The sequence below is a fragment of the Eptesicus fuscus genome, chromosome 10 (genome assembly GCF_027574615.1).
Source record: "Eptesicus fuscus isolate TK198812 chromosome 10, DD_ASM_mEF_20220401, whole genome shotgun sequence".
NCBI lineage: Eukaryota > Metazoa > Chordata > Mammalia > Chiroptera > Vespertilionidae > Eptesicus > Eptesicus fuscus.
Genome location: NC_072482.1, coordinates 96,080,374 through 96,104,974, shown reverse-complemented (window position 1 = coordinate 96,104,974; position 24,601 = coordinate 96,080,374). Strand labels below are relative to the sequence as shown.

Genomic DNA, 24,601 nt, shown 5'->3' with positions numbered 1-24,601 from the left:
AGTTGGGAAGTCAAGATTACGAAAAATTGACAATGTGCAGTAAGCATAACAATCTATCACATTTATACATACTAAATGGAAACAGGGAATCAAATAAGAGGGGGGGGGGAATATAAATGGAATCTCCCATATCAATAGACAGCCAGGCATTCAAAGCTTTCTACAGCAGAGAACCCTTTCTTCCTCCTGCTGGAAACTGCTTCCTTACCTCTTCTCCACTTCAATCCTATCTCCCCGCCTCCAGAGCCAGGGGCAACTACCTTTTCTGAAACATGCCATAACTGCTCCAGCTTGAAGTGACCTCTGGCATCAGTCTCCAGCCCTCTCTTGGTATGTTTATGTTACCTTATATTACTTTTCTTTTTGTACTACTTACTCAGACAACTGGAAGGCAGGAAAAGAATCTGAAACTTTGTTGTATTTCTTACACCTTACATACAGCATGCATTCAAACATTTTCAAATAGAATAAAAAATTTCAAATATATATGTTGTCATTAAAAACTAATGTAAGATATGCAACTGACATTAATAAAAAATTACATGTCATGTAATAGTAATCACCATTGGAATGCAGCATAGAATGCTTATTTCCAATAAATCGCATTGCAGAAGTAAAAGAGCTTGGTGTTCACAGGACCTAGTTACAATACTTAGTGACTTCAGGCTTTGCAAACATCGAGTAAAAATCTTCTGAAACCATTTCATATCACACAAGCTTCCTGAAAGCAAAGTGGTATGTCCAACAGAGAACGGTTAAATAAATTATTACTCTAATATGAACTATGCTATCATAAAAATATATTGTCAAAGAATATGAAATGGCAGAGGGGAATGCTCATGATGCAATTTATTTTTTCAAGAAATACAAAGATAGTAGTACAATAGAATCCAAATTTTATTATATACCCAAGTAGAGGGGGGAAAGCAACTAGAAAAGTTCCATCACAATGTTAAGAGTGATCATCAGTGAATTATGGGAATAATTCATTTGTTAATAATACATTTTACAGTTTTTCCATTAAGAACACTTAAGGATAACAATAAAACAAATGTGTGTAGCTCTTTATTACAACACATTTTTTAATGATTACTCGGAGTAATTAAACTTCTTATAAACTCAAAAGACTTTGAGAAACAAACAAAAATGTATACACAAAATAGGCCTTTGCCTAAAAAAAAATAAAAGGTTCAAAGACAATATACCTCTCTACTTTCACCACATTTCCCAGAATTCAGAGACCACAAATCATGCTACTGCCAAAAGTGAATTGAAAATTCTTTACATTTTAGTAATAATGAAAAAGAGAAAAAGAACAGTGTGTATGTGTATGTGTGTGGGGTGTGGGGGGGGGGGGGGGGGGAGTGGTCCTACAAAGGGACCCAAAGAATCTCTTCACCCCTAGTCCTCTACATGTAAACAAAGCGGACATATATATTCTCCCATGCCTGAATTCAATTCCAAGTAATTGAGGGAAAGGGGGGCATTTAACAACTGACTTGTCAATTTTAAAAAAACTTAAAAATATAACTTAAATGTTATTAACAAAAACAGATACTTCCAAATCTTATCTAAGAAGAAACTTAAGTAAGCAACTTCTTCAACAATTGTTAAGGCATATTTTAAAGCAAAATATGTAATATTTACCTAACTAAAACAACTGACAAGGAACGCTGTAAACTATAATAAAGTGAGATAAGATAACCTTTATACTGTTGATAATTTTTTATTACTACAATAAAACTATAATCCTCCAAAGAGATTACTCTTCAAATAACATATAATAGTAAACTATGAAACACATTATTTCCTGACTTGTATTATTAAACAGAAATCAATCATCTGTTAAAGACTTTAAAATTGCAAAGATAATATACAAATAGAATACCTTTAGACTCAGTCCCCTGCCAAAACAAACAAAACACTCCAAACTAAGCTGTAAAGACAAGAGTATTTTTTAAAAAATGCTGTAATCAATTTGATATCCTAAACCAGTTATATTTTATAAAGTCAACATACTCACATATGGTCTCTTAAAAAGACAAGTTCTTTAAAGAAATATCACAACTGATTTACATGACACCTCAAATACTAAATTCAGTAACAGCTATCAGTCATATTCCTAATCAACTCTTCTCCTTACAGTTTAAAGGAGAAAAACAATCCTATTATAGCCAAAGGGCTATTTCTGAATACATTTTAATCACTAAACACTGTCTTTTGTGTACTAATATCACCATCTGCTGGAACATAACTTCCTTACTATAAGGATAAAAACTTTGGAGTAGAAATTTCGCAACTACTTAGAAATAAAATGTTAATACTAAATTTCTACCTAGGGATTTTCTCTTACCTCATCGGACTTTAAAAGCGTCAACAGCTATACTTATTTTTTTACCAATATTCTGCAGAAGAATTCATCAAATTAAAACAATTTGCCTATTATGTTTTTTTTCTATTCTCATGCTTAAGATACAAAGTACTAGTCTACACAAAACTTTATCATCTCCATAAAAAACACACACAAAGTCCTGATTTTAAAATATATGTACATATTTCCTCTAATTTCTGCTGGACATGGGGTAAAAAGCAATCAGTACAACAAAAGAACTCTGCCAATAAGTGACATCACAAGGTAAAAAAATTTTTTGGTAAAAAATAAACACTTACTACAGACAGAGTAAGGCCAAAAAAAAGAAGGAAACTGTCATCAAATTAGAACAAGAAGTCACTGACTGTATCTATAATTTGTAACATGTCTAAAATGTATTTTAAAAGTTTAACCTCCTGGTTCATGGGTCAACACTCAACCACTGAGCCACAGCAGCTGGGCTATTAATATTATTTTGAAAGTATTTTCCTCATATTGTATAGTAAAGTTCATTAAGTAATACTATCACTGTCAGAAATCATGTTATTATGGTGATAGAAAAAAGATAGTATTATAAAATAAAATGTAATGCTAAAATTGAATTGAAAATACAAACATGAATTTTAAAATCAATACTGTCTAGCTCCATCCACAGAAAATAGCCTAAAAGTAACATCCCCTGACAGCAAGGAACGTGTTTAGTGCCTCCACTCCCATCACTAACAACATTCCCAATAAAAAGAACCTTGGAAAAATGGCCAATTCTAGCTGTGGGGCAGGGAAGGTACAAATGAGGTTGGGATATCAAGCTGTTCCACAAAGTAAGATTTCAAAAGACACAGGATCCAGTTAGATTACAGCTGGCCAAAGTTCTGACAATTTGAACATCAAAAAGAATAATTGTGGTTGACTCGAATATAGGAAAAGTCTATGAAAATCTATGAGCCCCTAATGATGACCTGTAGAGAGCGCCTGGGAAGGCACATGGGCATTCTTTAATTATTGTCAGAGGAACCCAGTGGCGTTTGCCAAATGTGTTCTCAGCATTGACTCTTATCTTTGCCCAGGTGTCCGGGAGTGGGTTTTGATATGTAAATCCAGTCAAGCACCAGGAATGAATAGGACCTAGGCCTACTCAAGAACGCAAATAATCTCCTTTGTCTTGACTTTTGGTGAAACCTCCAGGTATTTGGGGGTATAAAACACGTTGCATGGGCTCTGGGTCACTGTCTCTCCGTCAGAAGAGGGCAGCGGTCCACCCGGTCCCAGCTTTTTCCATCTCTGTGTCTTGTCTCTTTTATTTCTCAATCCCCAGCCCCTCTACTCAAAGAACCGAATCATCTCTCTTTCCAGGCTGGATTCGGAAAAGAGAGACCCTGCCATATGATCTTGAAAGAAAAAAGTCAGTCACCATTTGAGACAGCTAGCAAATCAATTTTACTTTGAGAACCAACCAACAATTAATAATAAGCATCTATCTGGCTTTTCCATTGGAAAATTATTTTAGAACTAGAGGCCCGGTGCACGAAATTCGTGCACGGAGGGGGAGTGTCCCTCAGCCCAGCCTGCACCCTGTCCAATCTGGGACCCCTCGAGGGCAGTGGGACATCCCTCTCACAATCCAGGACTGCTGGCTCCCAACTGCTGCCTGCCTTCCTGATTGCCCCTAACCGCTTCTGCCTGCCAGCCTGATCACCCCCTAACCACTCCCCTGCCAGCCTGACTGATGCCTAACTGCCGTCCCCTGCAGGCCTGGTCACCCCTAACTGCCCTCCCCTGCAGGCCTGGTCCCCCCCCCGCAACTGCCCTCTCCTGCAGGCTTGATCGCCCCCAACTGCCCTCCCTTGCTGGCCATCTTGTGGTAGCCATCTTGTGTCCACATGGGGGCAGGATCTTTGACCACATGGGGGCAACCATCTTGTGTGTTGGAATGATGGTCAATCCGAATATTACTCTTTTATTAGATAGGATAGCAATATATTGCCTGCTGGTAAAAAAAAAAAAAAAAAGGCTTTACCTTTTAAACAATACCCAACTTCACAATTACCTATGATGTGCTGCCTGAACCTACTCATTCCTTTAGACCAGTGATAGGCAACCTTTTGAGCTCGGTGTGTCAAACTTCGCCAAAAAACTGAGAACTCGGGTAGTGTGTCACTTTGAGGAAAAAACATTATTTTGCAAATGTTTCATCCTCAGGAGCAGCAAATGTTTCATCCTCGGCATGCGGCCGCCTCAGCAGCCGCGTGTCATCAGAAATGGCTACGCGTGTCATAGATTCGCCATCACTGCTTTAGACCTAACTTCCAAAGTACTGTATGCACAGGGCATAGAGAGACAAGCCCCAATGGCAAGGAAGTATATCAGTGTAGTTGAGAAAAGAGATGGTTCCAGGTTTAAGACTTACAGTCCTAAGAACCAGATTAGATGAGTGGTCCTCAGTAAGCTTCTGGTTTGGACAAGCCAGTTCTATTTTAGGGACAAACTACATAAATCTGAACATGGACGGGTTATTACGCCACGCGTAGGATTAATGCATTTTGCTCTGTGATATCACTATGTAGGAAAATGTTAGCACTTAAAGATGACTTAAAACAATAAACATTAAAAAATAAATATGATTAGCCGAAACCGGTTTGGCTCAGTGGGTAGGGCGTCGGCCTGCGGACTCAAGGGTCCCAGGTTCGATTCCAGTCAAGGGCCTGTACCTTGGTTGCGGGCACATCCCCAGTAAGGGGTGTGCAAGAGGCAGCTGATGGATGTTTCTCTCTCATCGATGTTTCTAACTCTCTTATCCCTCTCTCTTCCTCTCTGTAAAAAATCAATAAATATATTAAAAATAAATAATAAAATAAATATGATTAAAGTAAAATGGATGATGAGTGTAGTATAACGTTCTCAGAAAGTCTACATTGTACTTTATAACACACAGATTTCACGATAAGTGAGGTTGGGACAAAATTTTCTCCAAGTCAAACTAATCTATGAATTCCTAAAATCCCCTCAAACCGAGAATTTCTTCAATTCTCTTTAATTCAGAGAAATGAAAGCTCAAATCTAAGTAACCAAAAATTGAGCTGGCAGCTAAATAAGCCCCACATCCTTAATACTGCAGTATGAATACAGAATCTGTGGATAAGAAATAAACAATATGTGTATGTTTATTTTACTTAAAGTACATCTCTTAAAAACCTGTAGAGTTTAAACCTAAAATATAAATATTTTTATTAACATTTTATCTTAGCTCTTCACAGTGTCCAATTTCTACTTCCCTGAATCCATATATTCTATACTCTTTTTTTCTAAGATAACTTTTTACTTTTTTAAAATCCTCACATAGGACATGCTTTTATTGATTTTAGAAAAGGGGAGAGAGAGAGCAAAGAACATCAATGTGAGAGTGAAACATCGATTGGTTGCCTCCCACAGGCGCAGAACAGGGATTAAACCTGCAACCTGGGTAGCTGACCTGATGGGGAATCAAACCTGTGACCTTTCATTGTACGGGACGATACTCCAACAGAGCGCGCCACCCTGCTGGAGCTACTCTCCCCACTGTTGTTAGTTTATTCCCAGAGCCATTATGACACCCTGATATAATCTAAGCCTTCAGTAGTTCCTTCCAAAACTCAGAGTAAAATGTACACTATTCATCCTGGCACTCAAGGTCCACTACAATATAGCTCTCACCTCGTCTTCGGCTCTACTTCTCCACATGCATTTGCCATTCCCATTCCCACTGGTTGACACCACTGCACTTTCCTCCACCCTCCCACTCACTCATTAATCTTCCCAAGTATTAATACCAACTCAGGTTCCACTTCTCAAAATAACCTTACTAGAAATAGAAACTTCAGCTCAAAGTGACTTCTGAACTATCCGAATGACTGTAGTGATTCTCCTGCACAGATGGAAAAATAACCTCTTTCTTCTTATGCTCTACAAATTCCTTTATCTGATTATCAGTCCTATCAAAAACATGCTACCTTATAGTGAGAAACTCTTATGCAGAAGATACTCTATAGCCTCTGAGTACTTTGATTTGAGGTTAGCAGGGCAACTGAGGTTAGATATCTTGTCCAAGGTCACCAACTAATTAGCTAACTGCAAAGTCATGATTAGAACCCAGGTCTGCTAGTCAAAAAAAACACACAAACTCTTACCACTTTGCTACATGTAAACAAACACAAATTCATTTTCATCGGTATGCTGGCTCACGTGTGTACACATGTATACACACATCTACAGAATTGACACCTGAATGCCTGTCATCACAATGGGAGCATAACTGCAATAATGGTAGTTGCAGCAGCAATAGTAGAGGATTAGGTATAGTTTATCACAGAGTAACTGTATTTGGCCTTGATTTGACATTTTTATTTCTTCTTAAAAATTTTATTGACCTGCCATCACATAGCATCGATCCTATCAGAGGGATACAATGACTGTAACACAGCATGCAAAGAACGGTACTTATACTTGTTTTGAACAGACTTGAAAGAAGCAGTCCATGCTTCAGATGCACGCATCAGGAATGGATGCAGTGGATTCCTAGGGCAGCTCCCATTTCTACGCAATTCAGCATCATCCACCTCCTAGCGGTCACTCTTCCAAGTTGCTGCCTGATAAATCACTGGGCTATTCCCACCCCACACTAACCTAAACTGATGCAAGTATAATACCTTATGACTTGAGTCACCTAGCAATCAATGTTAAATCTCTACATTAAATCTTCCAGTCAGAATGTTAAATTTCCCCTTGCATAGTTAAATACTTACTGTAGTAATAACAACAGCCACAATACTAAATTTATTTGTACCACATTATTTAAAGAGCTAAGACTATCCTTTGGTTACTAAGAACTTTCAAGTGAATGAGTTTAAATCTCTAAAAATGCCTTTACTTTCACTTTTAGCCTCTTAACTATAAAAATTTACCATTAAAAAAAACTACATTCTAATCCAAGAATCTGATCAGCATTTCCTCAGGTCCCACAGATCACAGAATTAAGAAAATCCCCATTTGCCGTTTCTTCGTGTTCACAACCTCAGCAGTGTTTAGCACATGGCACTCCTCTGGGTGTTTCTTCTCGTTTCGCCTAGCGCAGTAGGCACACTCACAAACAGATCAGAAGGCAGCATGAGCATCGAGCTCCAGCTGACACTACCTTGCCTTGTGTTCTGGACAAGTCACAACCTCTTTAGACCTCGGTCCTGCACCTGTGAAATGAGAATAGCATCCCAGGACTCTCAGGTTCCTTGCAGTTCTGAAATCCCACGATCTTCCATGACTTTAATTTTCCTTTTAAAAGTTACCTTTTCTACTACTTTTCAGTTTTTCATATATACATCTCTTCATATACTCTTTATAAAGCACTTTTGAGAACCCATAAGATATTATGACATTAAGAGGTAATGAAAAGGTTACAAATAAAAAATGAGTTTGCTTTTACCATGCATTTTCCCACTTCTCTTAAATGTAGTAAATATATGTAACTTACATATTTTTATATTCAATTTTCAGATATATTTTAATCTGTTAATTTAGCTCAAAAGTCAAGGGCTCCCCCAATAATTTGTAACTGACCAGGGATCATGCATGCCCTTACAACAACTTGTCTTGCACTAAAGCAAAAAGCAAGTTGTTTACTTAAGACCCATTCCCCTTTTCACTGTTGATATACACTGAGTGGCCAGATGATGATGATCTCTGAACGCATAATAATCTGGCCACTCAGTGTATATCCTATGTAATCAAAGGCTAATATACAAATTGTCCCCTGGCCAAGCTGGCCGGACCCCACCCATGCACGAATTCATGCACTGGGCCTCTAATATGTGTGTGTGTGTGTGTGTGTGTGTGTGTGTACACACACACACTCTGAGTGGCCCAGATTACTATGCGTTCAGAGATCATAATAATCTGGCCACTCGGTGTATAATCATTTCAATCCTGGGGCCATGCAGATAATTCATAACTTCCAAAGCCTACCTTGTTTTGGAACTTCGCCATCCTCAGCACCCACTCCCAAGGATTTCAAGGCCAGCGTGAGTGCACACCCACTGCACGTTCCCCATTACACACATGTACGCTTGCACACATGCCCTTCCTTCTTTATTTCCATGCCATATAACATGGGCCCACCTTTGCATTTTGTTGTTTTCCTGACACTTCGATACCCTGGAAAAGCATCCAAACTGACAAATTCTGCTTTATCGTAAATAATGTAATAGAAATGGTACAGCAAACTGATTCAAGTCACAAAATTCAGTTTAATAAAACTAGTTTAGAATCAACATATGAAGCAGCATTACAAACATAAACAAAATTTTATTTTGTTAGACTGATAGGATGGATGGATTTTCAAACTAACTTTCTGCCTCAGGAAACTGAAGAAATGGTGAAAACATTAAGTTGTTAATTGTAAGAATTCTGCACAAATCACTTAACTAGTACAATATTGTTAAACACTTGTGACTATTTAAAACACTGTTAAGACTAAAGCAGAAAAATATAGTCCTTTTAACCTTTTGCACTCAGATGTCGAGATTAAAATTACTCTTTGAATGTATCAATAATCTGAAATATAAAAAAATCCAAATAAATAAGTTTGTATGAAAAGAAACTCCAGTTTTTTATTCTACTGCCGCGCTTTGTAAAATCTGGGGCATTTAAAAAATTAAATCCCGAGTAGAATAAAGGAATCGAGAAAAAAGCAAGCGAGTGCAAAGAGTTAAAAGGGTTAAGTTTCGGTTAACTGAAAATTTCAATTTATTTTCTAAGTAATAGCACTGTTTCAAATTAGCTTGAAACACCTATGCTTTAAGAAATTGCTATTGTGTTTAATTACTGTAACCGCCACGTGAGTTTAAACTCCGCTTTCTTCTACCTAAAACCATTCAGATAGTCCTTTTTTGTCCTGAAGACATCCAAGCAGCACTTACAGACGGGCGCCTTTCCTATTTACCGTGCTTTTCAGAGTACAAGACCTACATATCGGTTGAACGTTGACATTTGTAGGCAACTGTCTAGGGAAAACGCTTATCTATAGAATTCCATAAATGACAAAACTTTCAACAACTGAAATGGGCACTTAGAGCCTGTCTCTACTTACGGAATGACATACTTTGTATAAGGACTGGCTAGAAACTACTACTTAAGTGATTTTATCTTCCTTATTCTCATTCACACCAATGGTAGCAAAGTAAAATTAAGATTAAGTTCATTGAGGTCAAGTACTGCAAGTAATATTGTAAGATTTCTAAAATATGTCATTTCTAAGAAAAAAAGTCGTTTTTTCTAATTGCCAAAACCATCACCAATTGTTATACAATTTGCTTAGTCCCATATTTTTAGAGAAACTAGAAATAAAAAAATACATAGTGTCAACCTAATTTATTAATTCAACAAACATCTAAGAGTGTACATGTCACAGGCTGAGGTGAGCACCCTCAAGAAACTAATTTTAACAGGGTAGCCAGACACAAAAAGGTAAGATCACAATGTTAAGCATGGTAACTACATAGAGAGTAATACCCAGCACAGACTTGGGTTGTATCTACAGCTGAAAGGAGCCAACATTTTTGCCCCCGCCCGCAGCTGCCTTCGGGGATATTGATTTGAAGCTGGTTATTAAGAAACGAGACTCAGAAAGAACCTTTGCCCTCCCTTCTTTCCTGCCCAAGAGATTCAGAATAAAAACCTGCTCCAGGGAGGGCATCTCAGGGTGCAGCCGGAGCCTCATTTAAATCAAGTGCAGCCAATAGAGGGGCTCCGGACAGGAGCCCGTGAGCCAGACAGGCCGTGGGTGCCATGGTTCCGAGGTGCCTGCAGGAATGTCCCTGCCGTGTGTGTTCAGCTCTTCCTCAACTACCTGTAAAGGGCCCATTCTCACTGTGAGACCTCACATCCCCCCTCCCCCCCATTCTCCTTTGTCCAAAATGTCTCCCAATGTCCAAACATGTATCCCGATGCTGCCTCCCTGTCTCTGGAATGTTCATGCTTACGTGACTTCCCCATACACAAGTATTTAAAACCTGATTGTCTCCTGGTAATGTCTCTTAGCTTGATTTGCCCAACTAGAACTTAGAAAGTGAGAGGAAAAGTATTAATGTATTTAGCCCCGCCCCAGTCACATTTCATAAAACTAACAAGCTGTACTCACACTGAAAACTTTGATGCTATTTTTGCTGACAAATAAAAATAAAGCTGTAAAAATGTTACTTGGACATCAAACAATGTAGCTATTTTGGGCCCCAAAACTGAAATGTCCATTTTTAAAAGGGGTATAAGCATTCCCTAAAAGTTCTCATGAAGGGAAAAATAACTTATTGCACTTAAAATTCACAATGAACTGCCTTACTGTCAAAAAATAGAGGGGTCCAAGAATAATTAAGTCCTGTCACCGTGTAATTAAAAAATTGATACATAATTCCAATTATGACTTCTTACAGAGGCACAGGCACTAATCCTACCTGTGGCCATAAAACAGACCTTGGATATCTTCACAACAGTTGGCATACCAGCAACAGAAAGTTGCTCAGTGGGCTGTTTTTATGTTATCAACAAATATAACCAACAATGGCACAGCATTTTCCATCTCCAACAGAGAAAAACAAGTTTTACTTGTAAGTACACCTAAATTAAACAAATTGTATTAACTACATGGAACTTCTCAAGTAAATTAAAATGTAGTTCCATTCCAGATTATTAAAAACTGTCCCTATGATCAAACTGGTATAATTCTCAAAAACAAAAACAACAACAAAAAAGCAAAACAAAAACCTTACAGATGTAAGTATACTGGCCTCAAAAAAGGAGTATCGTGCCTCAATAAAGACAAGGTCAAAGCATAGGGATGGGGTTATTATACTGGTGTCTTTTGTTGCAGCAATCTATCTTCCCTTATGAAGCAAATCAAAACCGTTTGTCCTTATGGAAAAATGATGCAGCACTTCAATCAGCTTCAGGACAATGATTTAGTGAGAAGCTAATAACAGAAATACGTGTGCAAAATATTTAAAAAATCAACTTGTTTCCACTGATATTCCCAAAGCCATTTTAGAAAAGTGCTCATACCAAACAAACTTGCAAATGCAATTAGCAAAGAGACCTATTTCTATGTACTCCATCACATGATATCCTTGGGAGGATAGCTTTTGCTACAAAACATGTAAACTGGATGAAGTTTTAAAAAGGAGTCACCTTCTGCCTCACAGTATTTGAATACATATTCTGCCTGTGGGGGAGTTAAGCTTCAAAAATACAGAATGAATGTTGAATAAATGGTCTATGGTAGAAATTACTACCACTATTATTTTATACATTTGGTGACACCTCCTGGGAGAGGAGAAAAAGGGATAATGGAAAGGACTGATTATAAATATTGGCTTCCTTCTTATTACTACCAATTCAAAGGACTGTGTACTAAAGCAAAATCTTTGCTCCTAAAAAACAGACTGATTAAAGAATATACATTAATTGCTTCAACTTAAGTAAAATCTGTCACAGACATTGATTACTGTCAACAACCCGTCTGGAAAGAAAACCCTAAAACTGTAGGAAATGTATATAGCGAGAGGCCTTGCAATACTAATAATTAGCCACTTAAATTTTAAACTAAAATTTTTGTAGACAAGCAAGATTTAAAAAAAAAAAAAAACACCTTAAAAAGTGAAGTGTTAGAAAACTAAGGGTTTGATACACTCCCCAATGAATGCATAGTAAGTGGAAATACACACCATAGAAAAATGTTAACTAGCAAAGCAGGTTTTAATTTAAAATATTTTTGCACCCCGCCCCCCCCCCCGCCAAAAAAAAAAAGAGCATGAGAAAATGAAAATGCATTTTTCAAACCAGTAATGGCAGAATCTAATCTAACACATTTGCTCTTTTTCTAAGCCACACACTGGTCTTTCAGATATTCACAACAAAAAGATTTAGGTTGGCCTTCCTCATAAACCATATTATGCATGTTAATTTTCATCACCAACAGCTTTACCATTCCCTGCCTAAAAAATAAAAACTCAAAATCTGATTTTAAAACCCCTAGCTCTCCATTTTCCCCTATTTGGAATTTTTAAGTCAAATTGATTTAATTTTTCAATAAAATTCTTCTCAATTCTAACTTGCAACAGTTTATAAAAACCGAATTTTCATTCAAGTACTGTTGCTCCTTAAGTTTCATTTTCATGACAAAGGTTTAAAAAACAAAAAACAAACAAACCACCTCATAACTGCTTTCCCATGGATAGTCCCAAAGTTCCGTTGAAACTCCCCAAAGAGGGAGTAGTTTATTAGATTTTAAGACCTGGGTCTTATCTGCAATCATCTCTATCTTCCATAAAAGATTCCTAAGCACTAGAATTATCAACTCCAGTTACATCCTTCATATTCATATGACACTTCTATGACGGTTCCAACTTAGAATGTACTCACAACCTCAACAAGCAGCCATGTTGGAGAGACTTGGGAGGAAAGTCTGACAGCCCGCCCCCTCCCCCGGGAGAGTCCGCAGCCAAAACGCAGGCTACAGGCGAACTCGGCATGGAATGAAAATACTGCCTAAAGCGTTCAGGCATGAATCAACTAAGAAAATCCAGAACACCTCCATCTCAAATCTGTAACCAGCCAAGTAAAAATTCTCAAACTGACAAGCAAAAATTTTTAAAGCTTCCTTTTGGAAAATAGAACTTCAAAAATACAAAATACTCAAAATGTCTAATTATCAGAAAATACACCTACTGGGACTAAATATATCGTGATTAAAATAATCCCTGAAGTAAAATTCAGAGTTTTATCTAAATTTAAAAAGAATTTTTCAGCCAATCCCATGGCCAAAGGAAAATGTAATCCCTAATCGCAAACAGAAGTCATGATAAGTTTGTTTTGGACAATGACAGGCCACAAAGGAATAAAACACAACTTGCCAAATTTCAGAACCAAATAATCGGCACGAAAACAAAAGTGATGCACTTCAGAAACCAGTCTTTTTCTTCAGACAAATTAAGTTTATAATAAGGCTAACAATTACAGGAAGCAGCTTATCCCACACTAAAGAATAGCCCCTTTTCCTGCATGTTTGGACTGATAAAAAACAAAACTTCCTTCCCAGGTTATGCTGTCCATTTTATAGATCCCAGCTACTATACAGAAGCCATCTTTCTGCTGGGGAGCTGACAAGGCCCAAGCAGGATCGACTAATGGAGTTAACCACATTAAAAACAAACAAAACGAAAAATACTATTTGGAATGTATCACCCTCAGCTACTAGTCCAGCATTTAAAACTCAAATGATTACTGTTTCCAGCCACAGGGAAATTAACAAACATTTGTTAGAGATAATGACATAATTGGAATTTTAGATTTAGGAGATTAAAATTATCGAAGTCGAAGGTTAGAAACTTTCTAACAGAGAACAAACCCCAAATTATCGGAAGTTTTAGATCAACCTAAGTTAATATGCAAGCATTTTAGAACTAATCAGAGAAATTCACGTTACTTACTTTTTAATATAGTACGCATAAGGTGAAAATATTTCCTAGTGTTTTAAAAATAACCTCATGCCATCTGATTGAATTCAAGATTTTAATTCAAAGAGTGCAATTTAACTTCAATCCTAAATATCGCCATGGCCTATTTTCATGTTAACGTCCATAAAGGATTCCTTCTAAACAACTGTTCTAAAGAAGAAGAAAAAACCTGAACAGAAATTTTTATTAATATTACTGAAACTCTAACGTCACCAAAATATGCCAAGTAGAAAAATGGCCTATTGTTTTCGTGGGATACAACTGCTCCAGTTTTAAGAAAACGTTTTCATGTTTGTAAATACAGGTGTGAGCACGAAGTGCGGGAGATGACCGGTGCGATCTCAGGTGCAGCTACCCCGAATGTGGGTCAGACCGAGCGCGCCCACTGGGCCCCCAGCCTTTCTCCTGAAAGACAATGCCTGGCGCCCCCTAGCGCCCACAGCGGGAAGTGCGCGGCTGAAGAGTTCCAGCTTTTTTTTTTTTTTTTGACATTCCAGAAAGTTTTCTGCCTCCACCATCTCTCCAATGCCAACGCAAATAGGAACAGCAGAGCCCCCTTAAAGGGACAGCGGGTTTCGGGGAGCGGTGGAGGGAGCGCGGCCGCTCCGCCGGGGAAGCCCGTTCCAATATGGTCGCTGGCCCGGCGCCGCCCCCGCGAGCACAGCGCGGCCGCCGGGACCGTTTCGCACTTTCCAGCCGTGAGCCCGGCCCTCCCGACCGTGTCGCCCAGACACCCGGCCTTTTGTTCTGGGCGCTCCGGGGTCTGCCGTCCCGAAAGCCGGGGGGGGGAGACCCAAAGGCCATTGTCCCCCAAACAGCTCCCACTCTCGTCGCCACCGGCCCCTCGGAGGCTTCGGGCGGGAGGGGGAACTCCGTGCCGCTCGGTCGTCACGCAGACTCCGGTGGCCCTTCCCCGAGCCCGGGGTCCTCGGCCGCCGCCCCCGCTCCCCGCCCCGCGCTCCCGGGCCGAGCGCCCGCCCCCCGCGTTCTCGCCCCCTCGCCGCCGCTCCCGTCCGGCTGCCCCGGGCGCGTCCCGAGCGGCCCCGCGAAGTTGCCCGAAACTCGGCCCGCGCGGCCGTCCGCGGGCAGCGCCCCGGGAAGGGAGGCCCCGCGGGGGCGCCGCCGCCCCGAACAAAAGGCCAAAAGTGCGCCCGGCGGCCCGGCCGCGCCGCCTCGGCCGAGCCCGCGTCCCCGTCCTCCGCCCGCGCGGCTCCCCGGCGCCCGCGCGGCACCAACTCCAACAAAGCGCCGCCGCCGGCCCCGCGCCCGGAGCCCCGCGCCCCCGGGGAGCCCCGCGAGCGGCCCGCGCCGTGTCCTTCAGGCGCCCGGGGGCGCGGGCCGGGCTCCTCCCCGGGAGGCCCGCGGAGCTCGCCAGCGCGTCCGCCCGGGCGGCGCGGGGTCCCGGCCGGGGGTCCGGGGGGCGTCCCGCCGCGCGTCCGTCCCGCCCGCCCGCCCGCCCGCCGCGCCCCGCCCGGGCCTCCGGGTCCCCGCGGCCGCGACCTCCCGCCGGGCCCGGCGGCGCACCTTCGTCCAGCAGCCGCTCGAGGTGGTTGAAGATCCCGCAGAAGTTGGGCAGGCTGCTCATGAGCTTCTTGTCGTTCATGAGCTGCATCAGGTAATCCGGCGTGGGCTTCGGCTTCTCCTTCGCTTCCATTTCCCCGACCATGTTCCAGGCTCCGCCGCGCACGCCGCCCGCCGCCGCCGCCGCCGCCGCCCGCGAGGAGGGAGGGGCGGGGAGCCCCGGCCGCCGGCCGCTCGGGACTCGGCGTCCCGCTCCGCTGCTCCCGCGCCGGGCGGCCGGACCGCGCGCCCCCGCCCCGCAGGCACTTTCCGCCGCGGCTCCGGGCCGTCCGCCCGCCCGCCCGCCCGCTCGGCGCGGCTCCCTCCCGAGGCGGCGGGGAGGCGGGTCTCCGCGGGCCGCTCGGCGCCGGACGAGGAAGAGCCGGGCCGCCGCCGCCGCCGCCGCTCGCTGGCCGGTCGCGCCCGCTCGGCCGCCGCCTGCGCCGCGGGTCGGGGTCTCGCCGGGGCGCCGCTGTGCCGCTCCGCCGCTCCGAGCGCGCTCCTCCTCTCCCTCCTCCTCGCCGCCGCCTCCTCCTCACTCACTTGGCGGCGGAGTTCGCCTCAGTTCAGGCGGCGCTGCCCGCGGCGGCGGGGGGAGGGGCGGCCGGGGGCGGGCGGCGGGCGGGGCCGCGCAGGGCGGCCGTTAGCGGGGCCGGCGGCTCGCTCCTCCCCCGCCCCGCCCGCTCGGGCCGCCGGCCGGCTCCTCCCGCGGGTGGGCGCTGGGGCCGCGCCGGGGTCGCCGCCGCGGGCGGGCGGGCGCGGAGGGCGGGAGGGGCCGCCGCGGCGGGCGGCGCGGGCGTTAGGTGACGGGGACTCCCCGCAGGACGCGCCCCCGAACGCCGCCGCCCGGCCGCATCCTCCTCCCGTGACTCTGGTTGTTGAAAGGCCGCCCCTCGCCCGCCCCGCCGCCGCCGCCCCGCAAAAAAAATTTTTTTTAATTTTTTTTAACGTCCTGTTGCTTCACGGGGGACTTGAGGGGTGGTCGTCACGTGGCCCGACACGTAGCCGTAAGGGGCGAGAGCGCGTGCGCGCGTCGGGGCCGGCGGCCACGCCCCTTCCGAGGGTCGCCCCGCCCCCGCCCGGGCCGCGCGCGGTGGGGGGATGGGAGGGGCCTGGCGCGCCTGCGTGGGGCCGGGAGGGGCTGGGCCGCGGCCCCGGGGGGCGCCCGGAGGGGGGCGGGGGGGCCCCGCGGCGCGGGGTGCGGAGCCCGAGGGACCCCGAGGGGCGGGGCCGGGAGGCGGAGGGGTCCTCGCTCGCAGGCCGCGGCGGGGACGTGTCTGCGGCCCTGGTCGCCTCCGCTGGGCCGGTTCGCTGGGGGCGCCGGCTGCCGCGTGTCGTGGGTGGGAGCGCACGACGGCCCCCGCCCCCACCCCGGCCTCCGGGTCCCGGAGCGGCGCGGCGGGCAGGGGCCGGAGCAGCGGCGGGTCCCGCGTGGGCGCGCCTGGTCGCCCCGACGGCGTCGCCGCTGCGCGTGCAGCGACCTGGCCGGGCGGCGGGCGCGCTCCCGGGCGCGGGGTGTGCGTGGCGGCCGCAGCCCGTTACCCCGAGAGCCACGGCCGCGGTCCGAGTGAGCACCGAGCCCGGAGGACCCCGCATGGCGCCGGCCTCGGTGCCCACAGTGACAGCCGCCGCGGTGAAGAGCGCGCCCGTGCCCGGTCTGAAAAGCGAAAGTCCACGTTTCCATTCGCCAACGGGCAGACAGGCCTGTGGTGGGCAGGAGGGCTTTGCAGGCAGCAAGGAGGATTCCAGCAGTTCGGTTGGGCTGGGACAGACTCTTCCAGCGGCAGCAATCCAGATCTCTCTGGAATGGTATCAGCTACTAAATGTGCATTTTCTGCAAGCCCTTTATGACGTGTGCAATTAATAATTTAGACAAAATTATTTACTATCACACCGACCGTATGGGAGTTACAACTCCCTGAGGTTTTCTGCTCATCGGATCTACTGTGTGTGAACTGTGAACTTGCTTCAAACACATTCTTAGGGACACTTTTAAGATTGAATTGCATTAAGCTACTCCGAGTGGCCAGTAACTTCTGGCCTGTTCATCTGGAAAACACCGTGAGTCCGTTTTCTAAATTAAGCTGGGTTTGACAGAGGAAATGGAATTGCCTTGGCAGGCAAACTTAAACCATTGAACTCAACTATTTTAAGTTGTCCAACATCTGTCCGTCGCTAGGAGCCATAGAACGTTCACGCCCTGATTACCTATTTAAAGGACGAATTGTATGGGTATAAGAAATAATAATTTGATTTAGAAGCTGTTGTCTCTAAAGTCGGTATGCTTCTTCAGTAACTAGCAACATGGTAAGTAGTTTTAAGGGTTCCGGTGGTAAGTTATTGATTTGATCTGCTAGTGTAAGCGATTCAGTCCTTCATGGCGTCACTTCTTACCCTGAGCTCCTAGGCCCTGTGCTGAATGCTTTACTGCGTGACTCATTTCACCTTCAGTTCAGCCTCGTGGCTTGGGTTACGCTGTATCCCCATTTTACACCACAGGAAACCCAAGGAGAAGGAGGTGAATAACTGGCCCACGACTACGCGGCTCATGAGTCCTGGATCTGGGACTCAAATCCACTTACATTTTATTCAAAGCCCTCCTTTGCCCTTCTACTCGCCCTATCCAATAAGGCACATTGAACTGTTGACAATGTTGGACCATTTTTGTCCCATGGAAACTGGGACAGCTCTTCACTGAGCGAACCAGGTCAGAGGTAAAGAACGCGTTGGGCAGTGTTCACTTCCGTGTATTAAAACTCTTCCGGGTACAGCATTTGACGAGTTACTATGTATTCCCTTTTCAACTTCAAACACAGTTATTGCGTATCCCTTTTCCAATTCAGATGGTCCCCTCACCTCTCTGCTCACAGTTCTTTGGTTCCCCCTCTCCAATGACCTCAGCAAGGCCTGGAGCCCCAGGGTGCTCTGACCCCCGACCCCTTGCTGACCTGATGTCCACCTCTTCCCCTATCCAGGTGGCTGGAGCCCCTGGCGCCCCCTCCCCCATCCTTAAACGGGCCGAGCGGTGGGACTCGGGATTGCCGGTGCACAAGCTATGCCCAGCTTCCTGTCCGAAGCAGCTCTTTCTGTCTGAACCCCCAGGAGAAGGGGAAGTGAGCACCCCCCTGAGTCAGCTGGGCTCTGACTTGGTGCTTCCTCTCCGGGCAGTCTCGCCCACAGGCCTGCAAGCGCGCTCCAGGAGTGTTACCCCCGGAATGAGCCACGCAGGAGTGAACACGTGTCCTCCTCGTTGTCGGCCTACCTTCCTCCTAATTCCTTTCATAACACTTATTTCCTCCTGACACATGCTGTCTACGGGTAAGTTTGTCTGTCAAACCCCCCCCCCCACACACACACACACACACACTGTAAGCTCCCTGAGAGCCAGGACTTAATTTTGTTCTATTTGGAACTCCCAGCGCCTAGGACAGCATGTGGTACGTGCGGGGACCATCAAAAATATGTTCCAAGATGGTACCAGGTACTGGTCCTGCACCAGGAGCCACGCAGAATCCTCCCACATCACCTCTCCATCCACGCTGCACGCACTTGTGGGCCTGAGAGCCAGGCGCCTGGCCTCGGAGACAAGGGCACCACCAGAGTCCCCCCCCCCTTTCTGTCCCCCTCCTGCCCCAGGCATTCCAGGTTCACAGCACACCACTCGGTACCCAGCGTATCCGTGCAGTGAGAATTCACCAACTTTGGGATACGTCACTTGCCTTCAAAAAGCTTAAAAATCTAAAAATTCATGTGGAAAGATGAATGACATTATTATACAAATATCATTATGATGTTGACAAGTTACAATGTACACAGAACATGTCTATGGGTGAAATTCCGGTTGAAGATCCTTATTACAACGTTTTTTGTGAAAAAGGACGTCATCTAATATGTTGACCCTAAAAATGGTTCCATACCTAACGTCAGTAATCCACCACAAGTTCTCTTCCATTTGATTCTATTTGCTTATTGCCATTCTTGACACTAAAAACATAACATTAGAGGCCTCCCAAACATTGTTTCTCCATCACCATGAATTTCTTACAGGAACTCCAATGTTCCTTGGACTTAAGAATCAATGTTTGAGGGCTTTTTGTCTCAAATGTTCTTTCAAAAAAATCACAATCCTTAGCTTTTTCTAAAATGGAATAGGGCATTCCCAGTGTCTTTGTAAAGTAAATCTTTGTTTATTGTCTTAATAGATTTCTGGAGGCTTCTTTTAAATTATGATATGGCTCATAGGTCCATTTAAAAGGCTGAAATGGCACATTTTAAGTGACTATCTTCAAGAAATATTTAAGTTCCTGTCATTAACCCCCCGCACGCTGGGGCTAAGCCGAGCATTAATGTCCTACACAGATGAAAGTTAACTAGTTAGGGGACGGAGGGAGGGGAGGGGGCAAGTGGGAGATAGCTGTAATACTATCAATAATAAAAAAATACATTTTTAAAAAGTTACCTAGTAACGGTAAAAGCCAAAGACAAAATGCTGTGGGAATGGAAATGAACCCCGCGTTCCAGGCGGGGGAGCCAAGGCCGGACTGCTCGGGACACAGTCCATCTCAGGCTGAGAACAGTCCAAGTCCCAGGGAGGGTGGCAGGAACTTGGGCAGGGTGGCAGGAACGTAGGCAGGGTGGCAGGAACTTGGGCAGGGTGGCAGAGATGCGGGACGGGGAAAGTGGGGCTTCGGACAGGAGTCTCCTCTGGGAGGAGTAGGTGCCAGATTTTGTTCGGCTTCGAATGTCAAGCTAAAGTGTTCATCGAGAGAAGACATAGGAATCTTTTTTGATACCGGGAAATTAATAAAATAGTCAGATGGGCTCTGTGAGTGAGCACACTGGAGCCGGATGGTGCAAATACAACCCTGGTCAGACGCAGGCGCGGCTCCTCCACCATCCGATGCCCACGGTGCTGCCTTCGTAAGCCACTGGCCTGGTGGCCGACGTGACCCTGACGTGGAGCTTACACCACGGCACGGCAGTGACATGTTAACTGAGCGGCTCAGGTTTCCTCGCGTTTGACCCTAAATGAAACGTTAGAGGCAAACGCTTCTCGGCCAAGAGGCAGGCCCCTGCGCCAGGTAATCCAGCCTTCAGCCCATTTGTAAACAGGAACGTTAACTGGGGAATAGCGGTCTGTGGCCATAGGAACCTGAGCGGAGTGAGAATGCGTTTTGCTTTGATCCCCTTTCAGGCGATCACAGTTCTGTGGTTGCCAGCCCGTGCCCAGCGTGCTCCCTGGATGGGGCCGACTTGGTGTTTCTTTCCTTCAGGATCCAGCTCCTTCAGGGCGAATCTGTGCTTCGATTTCTTTTTCACCCATTAAAGAGAACCCGTTTGACTCATGGTCTACAAGTAAGGTGAGGAAACATTTCAGGAGCAAAGGAATTGTCTACTCGTGTCCTAGACGTTTGGTCAAATGCCTTTCTCCCTTACTAAAATGTAACGTATACCTGAGCGTTGCATTTTCCCAGTAGTTTCTGTATATTCTCGCTTCCTGAACAGCCTTCCGAGTGGGGCCAGGGAGACAAAAAAGGACTGACATTTGGAGTCCCTGCAAACGGCCAGGCACTTCAGTTATTAATTACCCCGCTGCGTGCGCGGCAGCTCTGAGTTAATGATTACCCCCACTTCTAGGTAAGAAGTCCAGGCTCAGGGACTTAACTAAGTGACGTGACTCGTGACACAGCTAGTGAACGCTGGGGACAGGATGGACACCAGACCGTCCGAGCCCTGAGTGATGGATGGCACGATGCGGGCCCTCCTGGAAGTGACCTTTGTGCCCCCCACGAGCTGTTAGCGTCAAGTCCTTCCTCCTTCAGTGCTCTAACCCAGTAGTTGGCAAACCGCGGCTCTCGAGCCACATGCGGCTCTTTGGCCCCTTGAGTGTGGCTCTTCCACAAAATACCACGGCCTGGGCGAGTCTACTTTGAAGAAGTGGCGTTAGAAGAAGTTTAAGGTTAAAAAATGTGGCTCTCCAAAGAAATGTCAATCGTTGTCCTGTTGGTATTTGGCTCTGTGACTAATGAGTTTGCCGACCACTGCCCTAACCCAGGGCGATGTGGAATCTTTTCCAGCATGAAGCTCTGTGCGCCATGGAAACGCGGCTGGTGTCATCTCGGGAAAGGTGACTGGCGGCTAGCACAAGGCCTGGCTGGGCCGCTGGGAGAGTCCTGTCCTGTGAGCCGGTCGCTCTGAGTAAACAGTGGGTCTCTCCGAGACTCAAACGCAGTGATCGTGGGAGTCTCTTCCAGTTCTGTGACTGAGTAAGATGTTCTCATATCAGCAAGTAGACGTGGCTGTCATTTAATTTCTGTGTCTAGGATAACCCTGTGTACATATGGTGATGTAATGGCAATAAGAAATGTATTAGAAAATTGTCGGCGTTCAACTTTGTACTCCTTACTAAAATAAAACACTTATTAATGCATTTTTGTTTCCCTTGAAAAATAAATTTGACTGAAAGAGGTTACATTTTTATAATTTCAGAAGGATTAAATCAAATCCTTAAAAACACACGCCATATTACAACTTAATAAAAAGTAGAGCACTAAAACACTGCCGCCAGAGCCTCTGTGGGAGGCCTCCCCACCGGGAGAGCAGAGACATTCCTGGAGGGTCCATCCAGGCTCCTCCTTCCGCTCTCCCTTTAAAAGCGCTTTACAAGTGGCCTTGTACATAACGACTCTCAATAACCCCTTGTTTGAACGAGCGACAGAAACAGAGAGAAGCCCACAGACAGACTCGGGCCGTAGGATGGGCACGCAGCTGTGCAAGCGGCTCACAGCCCAGGACACGGAGCTGAGTAAACGGGCCTCTGGAACCCTGGCTCCCGACGGGGACAGAGCAGGAGGAGGGGCGGGGGGGAGGGCCGTCTGGGCCTCCGGTGTCCCTGGGAACCGGCTTGCAGGGCGATTCCGTGATTCCTGAGAAGTGCTTGGAATGCCAGGTCCGTCTCCCTCCACGGGAAACACGCCGCGCGGGGCAACAGGCCCAGAGCACCCAGCGTCCCGAGTCGGGACTGTCTGGAAGCCAGCGCCCTGGTGTCCACAGCGAGGGCCGCCTCGGCAGCGGTGTGGACGGCCCTCCCTGACTGCATCCCCTCCTCCCTGAAGAGGGAGAGGGACTCCTCGCCGCCCTGGTGCTCAGCCGCCACAGCCTCCTCAGCGTTTGGATCTGGAAGCATTTCCACACCCCCCGGCGCAGTGACCACTCTTAGCCACACGCCCAGCCCTTCCCCGAGCCTCCGGGATCGCCTGACAGCACCGGCGTGCCGTGCCTGCTCCCACCGGGCCGCAGCCCCTGTCGGTGGCGTGTCCCCGCCACGCCAGCTGAAAGCCACCCGCCTGTTACCTTGTGCCTGCAGCTCACGCACACGCTTAGGAAGCTGTTTATTTCAGGTCTTCATGTCTATTGAACCTGAACTTACTAGTGTTTTCTAATTGCAACGCACATGGTTATTATTGTTATTGTTGTTATTATTATTATTTTGTCTAAAATAGGCCCAGGTTCTTTGGGCAGGTAACCCAATTCAGAAAGGTTTCTGCCCATCACGCTTACCCCGTTACAGCAAATACCAACTCCCCAGTTTCACGGTTTTATATTTTAATCAAGATTTCCTAGGCAGCTGCCAGAGCTGCAACATGGCTCCTCCTCCCCCTTAAGGAAACGCTCTCTACCTCTCACCAAATAAGTCCACGCCCGCTCCCTCCCCCGCCGCCACACCATCCACGCTCCTTTGCCGAAGCAGCACTGCTGAGCCAGCACCTCCTGTTCCCCAATCCTCCGTCCCAGCCCATCTGCGAGGATGGGACGGTCACGCTTCACAGATCTTCCAGGGCCACCAACGTGACACACGGGCCTCAATCACACTCTGTTTTCCTCAGTGTTCACTGGTGGGTAAGCATCACTGTTTTAGATGGAAATGGAATGTACAGGGAGATGAGTAACACTTCTGTTAGCGCGTCTGGGATGGGTGGGAGTAACGCTGTTTGTTTAGCAGTTCTATTGATAGTGCGAGCCTGGGGTTGGGGGGCGGGGGCGCCGCACCCCGAGCTGTGACAGACGGTGGGATGGCCCGGCTGGTGCCGGGACCCTGTCTCTGTCCAGGGGAGTTCACAGGAGCAGCAAGACCGGGAGGCGGGAAACAGACACACTCCAGGGTTAAACTGTGAAACGAAGGAAAACAGATTTGGGGTCACAGAGTTCAAAGGCCCCTGAACTGTGCCATCAGCGGACAGGCCAGCCACCACCCAGCGCCCTCCAGGACCCGCTGCCTCCCTCCGCCTGCGCCAGTGAGCAGAGGCGCCGCCCTTCTCTGCGCCAGGCCCGCGGCGTCGAGGGCCCCACAGCCAGACCTGACTGCCCTCTCCCTCCGCCGACCAGGTTTCCACACGCCCCCAGGCTGGGCGCCTGATCGCCGGGCGGCACACGGTCACTAACCAAGCAGCGCCACCAGGCCTGTCACTGCGCAGGAGCGTCTACTCCGAGGGGACGGCAGCGGCCCGCTGTCTGGGGTCAGGGCTGCTGAGCCCCGAGCCTGGGGGACGGAGGCTCAGACCCCTGGTCTAAGTGCTCCCTTCTGCCCCGGGAGAAGATGAGGGGGTGATACCTCAGGCCGTAGAATGCTGTTCTCACCGATGATGTGGACAGGTTGTCTTTAAACCCCAAGGGGTGAAACAGCACCCTAAAACATTCACCCTGAAGGCTTGCTGGTCCTGGGGAGGCCTCTGAGCACAGGGCTCTGGGGTAGCAGCTCAGAAGTCCTGGGTTTGATCTCGGTCCCGCCACGAAACCTCCCGTGCCTCTCTCTTCTCACCTGTGAAAGGCCATAATGCAACCTAAGGCTGCGGTCAGGACCCCGGGCGTGAGGGCGTGAGGTGCCCAGCGACACCCCTGGCACACAGCCCACTTCCAGTGCCCGGTACTGTTTTCATACAAGAGAGCGAGGCCTCCCCGTGCACACGTGTGTGGGGATGTGTGCCCATCGCTACTCGGGCTGAAAATGTGTCCACAGGCTCAAAAGCAGTCAGTCATCAGTTTCCCCCACTTCCTGTTGCACAAGCCGTTTCCTGTTCCCAGGACTGCTGACACGGGGAGCGCAGGACCGGCAGCCTGGTGAGGAGCTGGCCAGGCTCTT

The 24,601-nt window shown here is 46.9% G+C and overlaps 1 protein-coding gene across 7 annotated transcripts in view; it reads right to left on the bottom strand.

Annotated features, from left to right (window-relative positions):
* Positions 1-15,985, bottom strand: part of QKI (QKI, KH domain containing RNA binding) — a 128,774-nt gene extending 112,789 nt beyond the window's left edge. For 4 of the 7 annotated variants that reach the window (XM_054721839.1, XM_054721840.1, XM_054721842.1 and 1 more), the window contains exon 1: positions 15,427-15,631. In XM_054721839.1, the coding sequence (XP_054577814.1) occupies positions 15,427-15,568 (142 nt within the window). In that variant the 5' untranslated portion in view covers positions 15,569-15,631. Of the gene's footprint in view, positions 1-15,426 lie in introns of all 7 variants that reach the window. The other 3 variants (XM_054721843.1, XM_054721845.1, XM_054721844.1) reach the window with 1 other exon arrangement.
* Between the last annotated feature and the right edge of the window lie 8,616 nt (positions 15,986-24,601).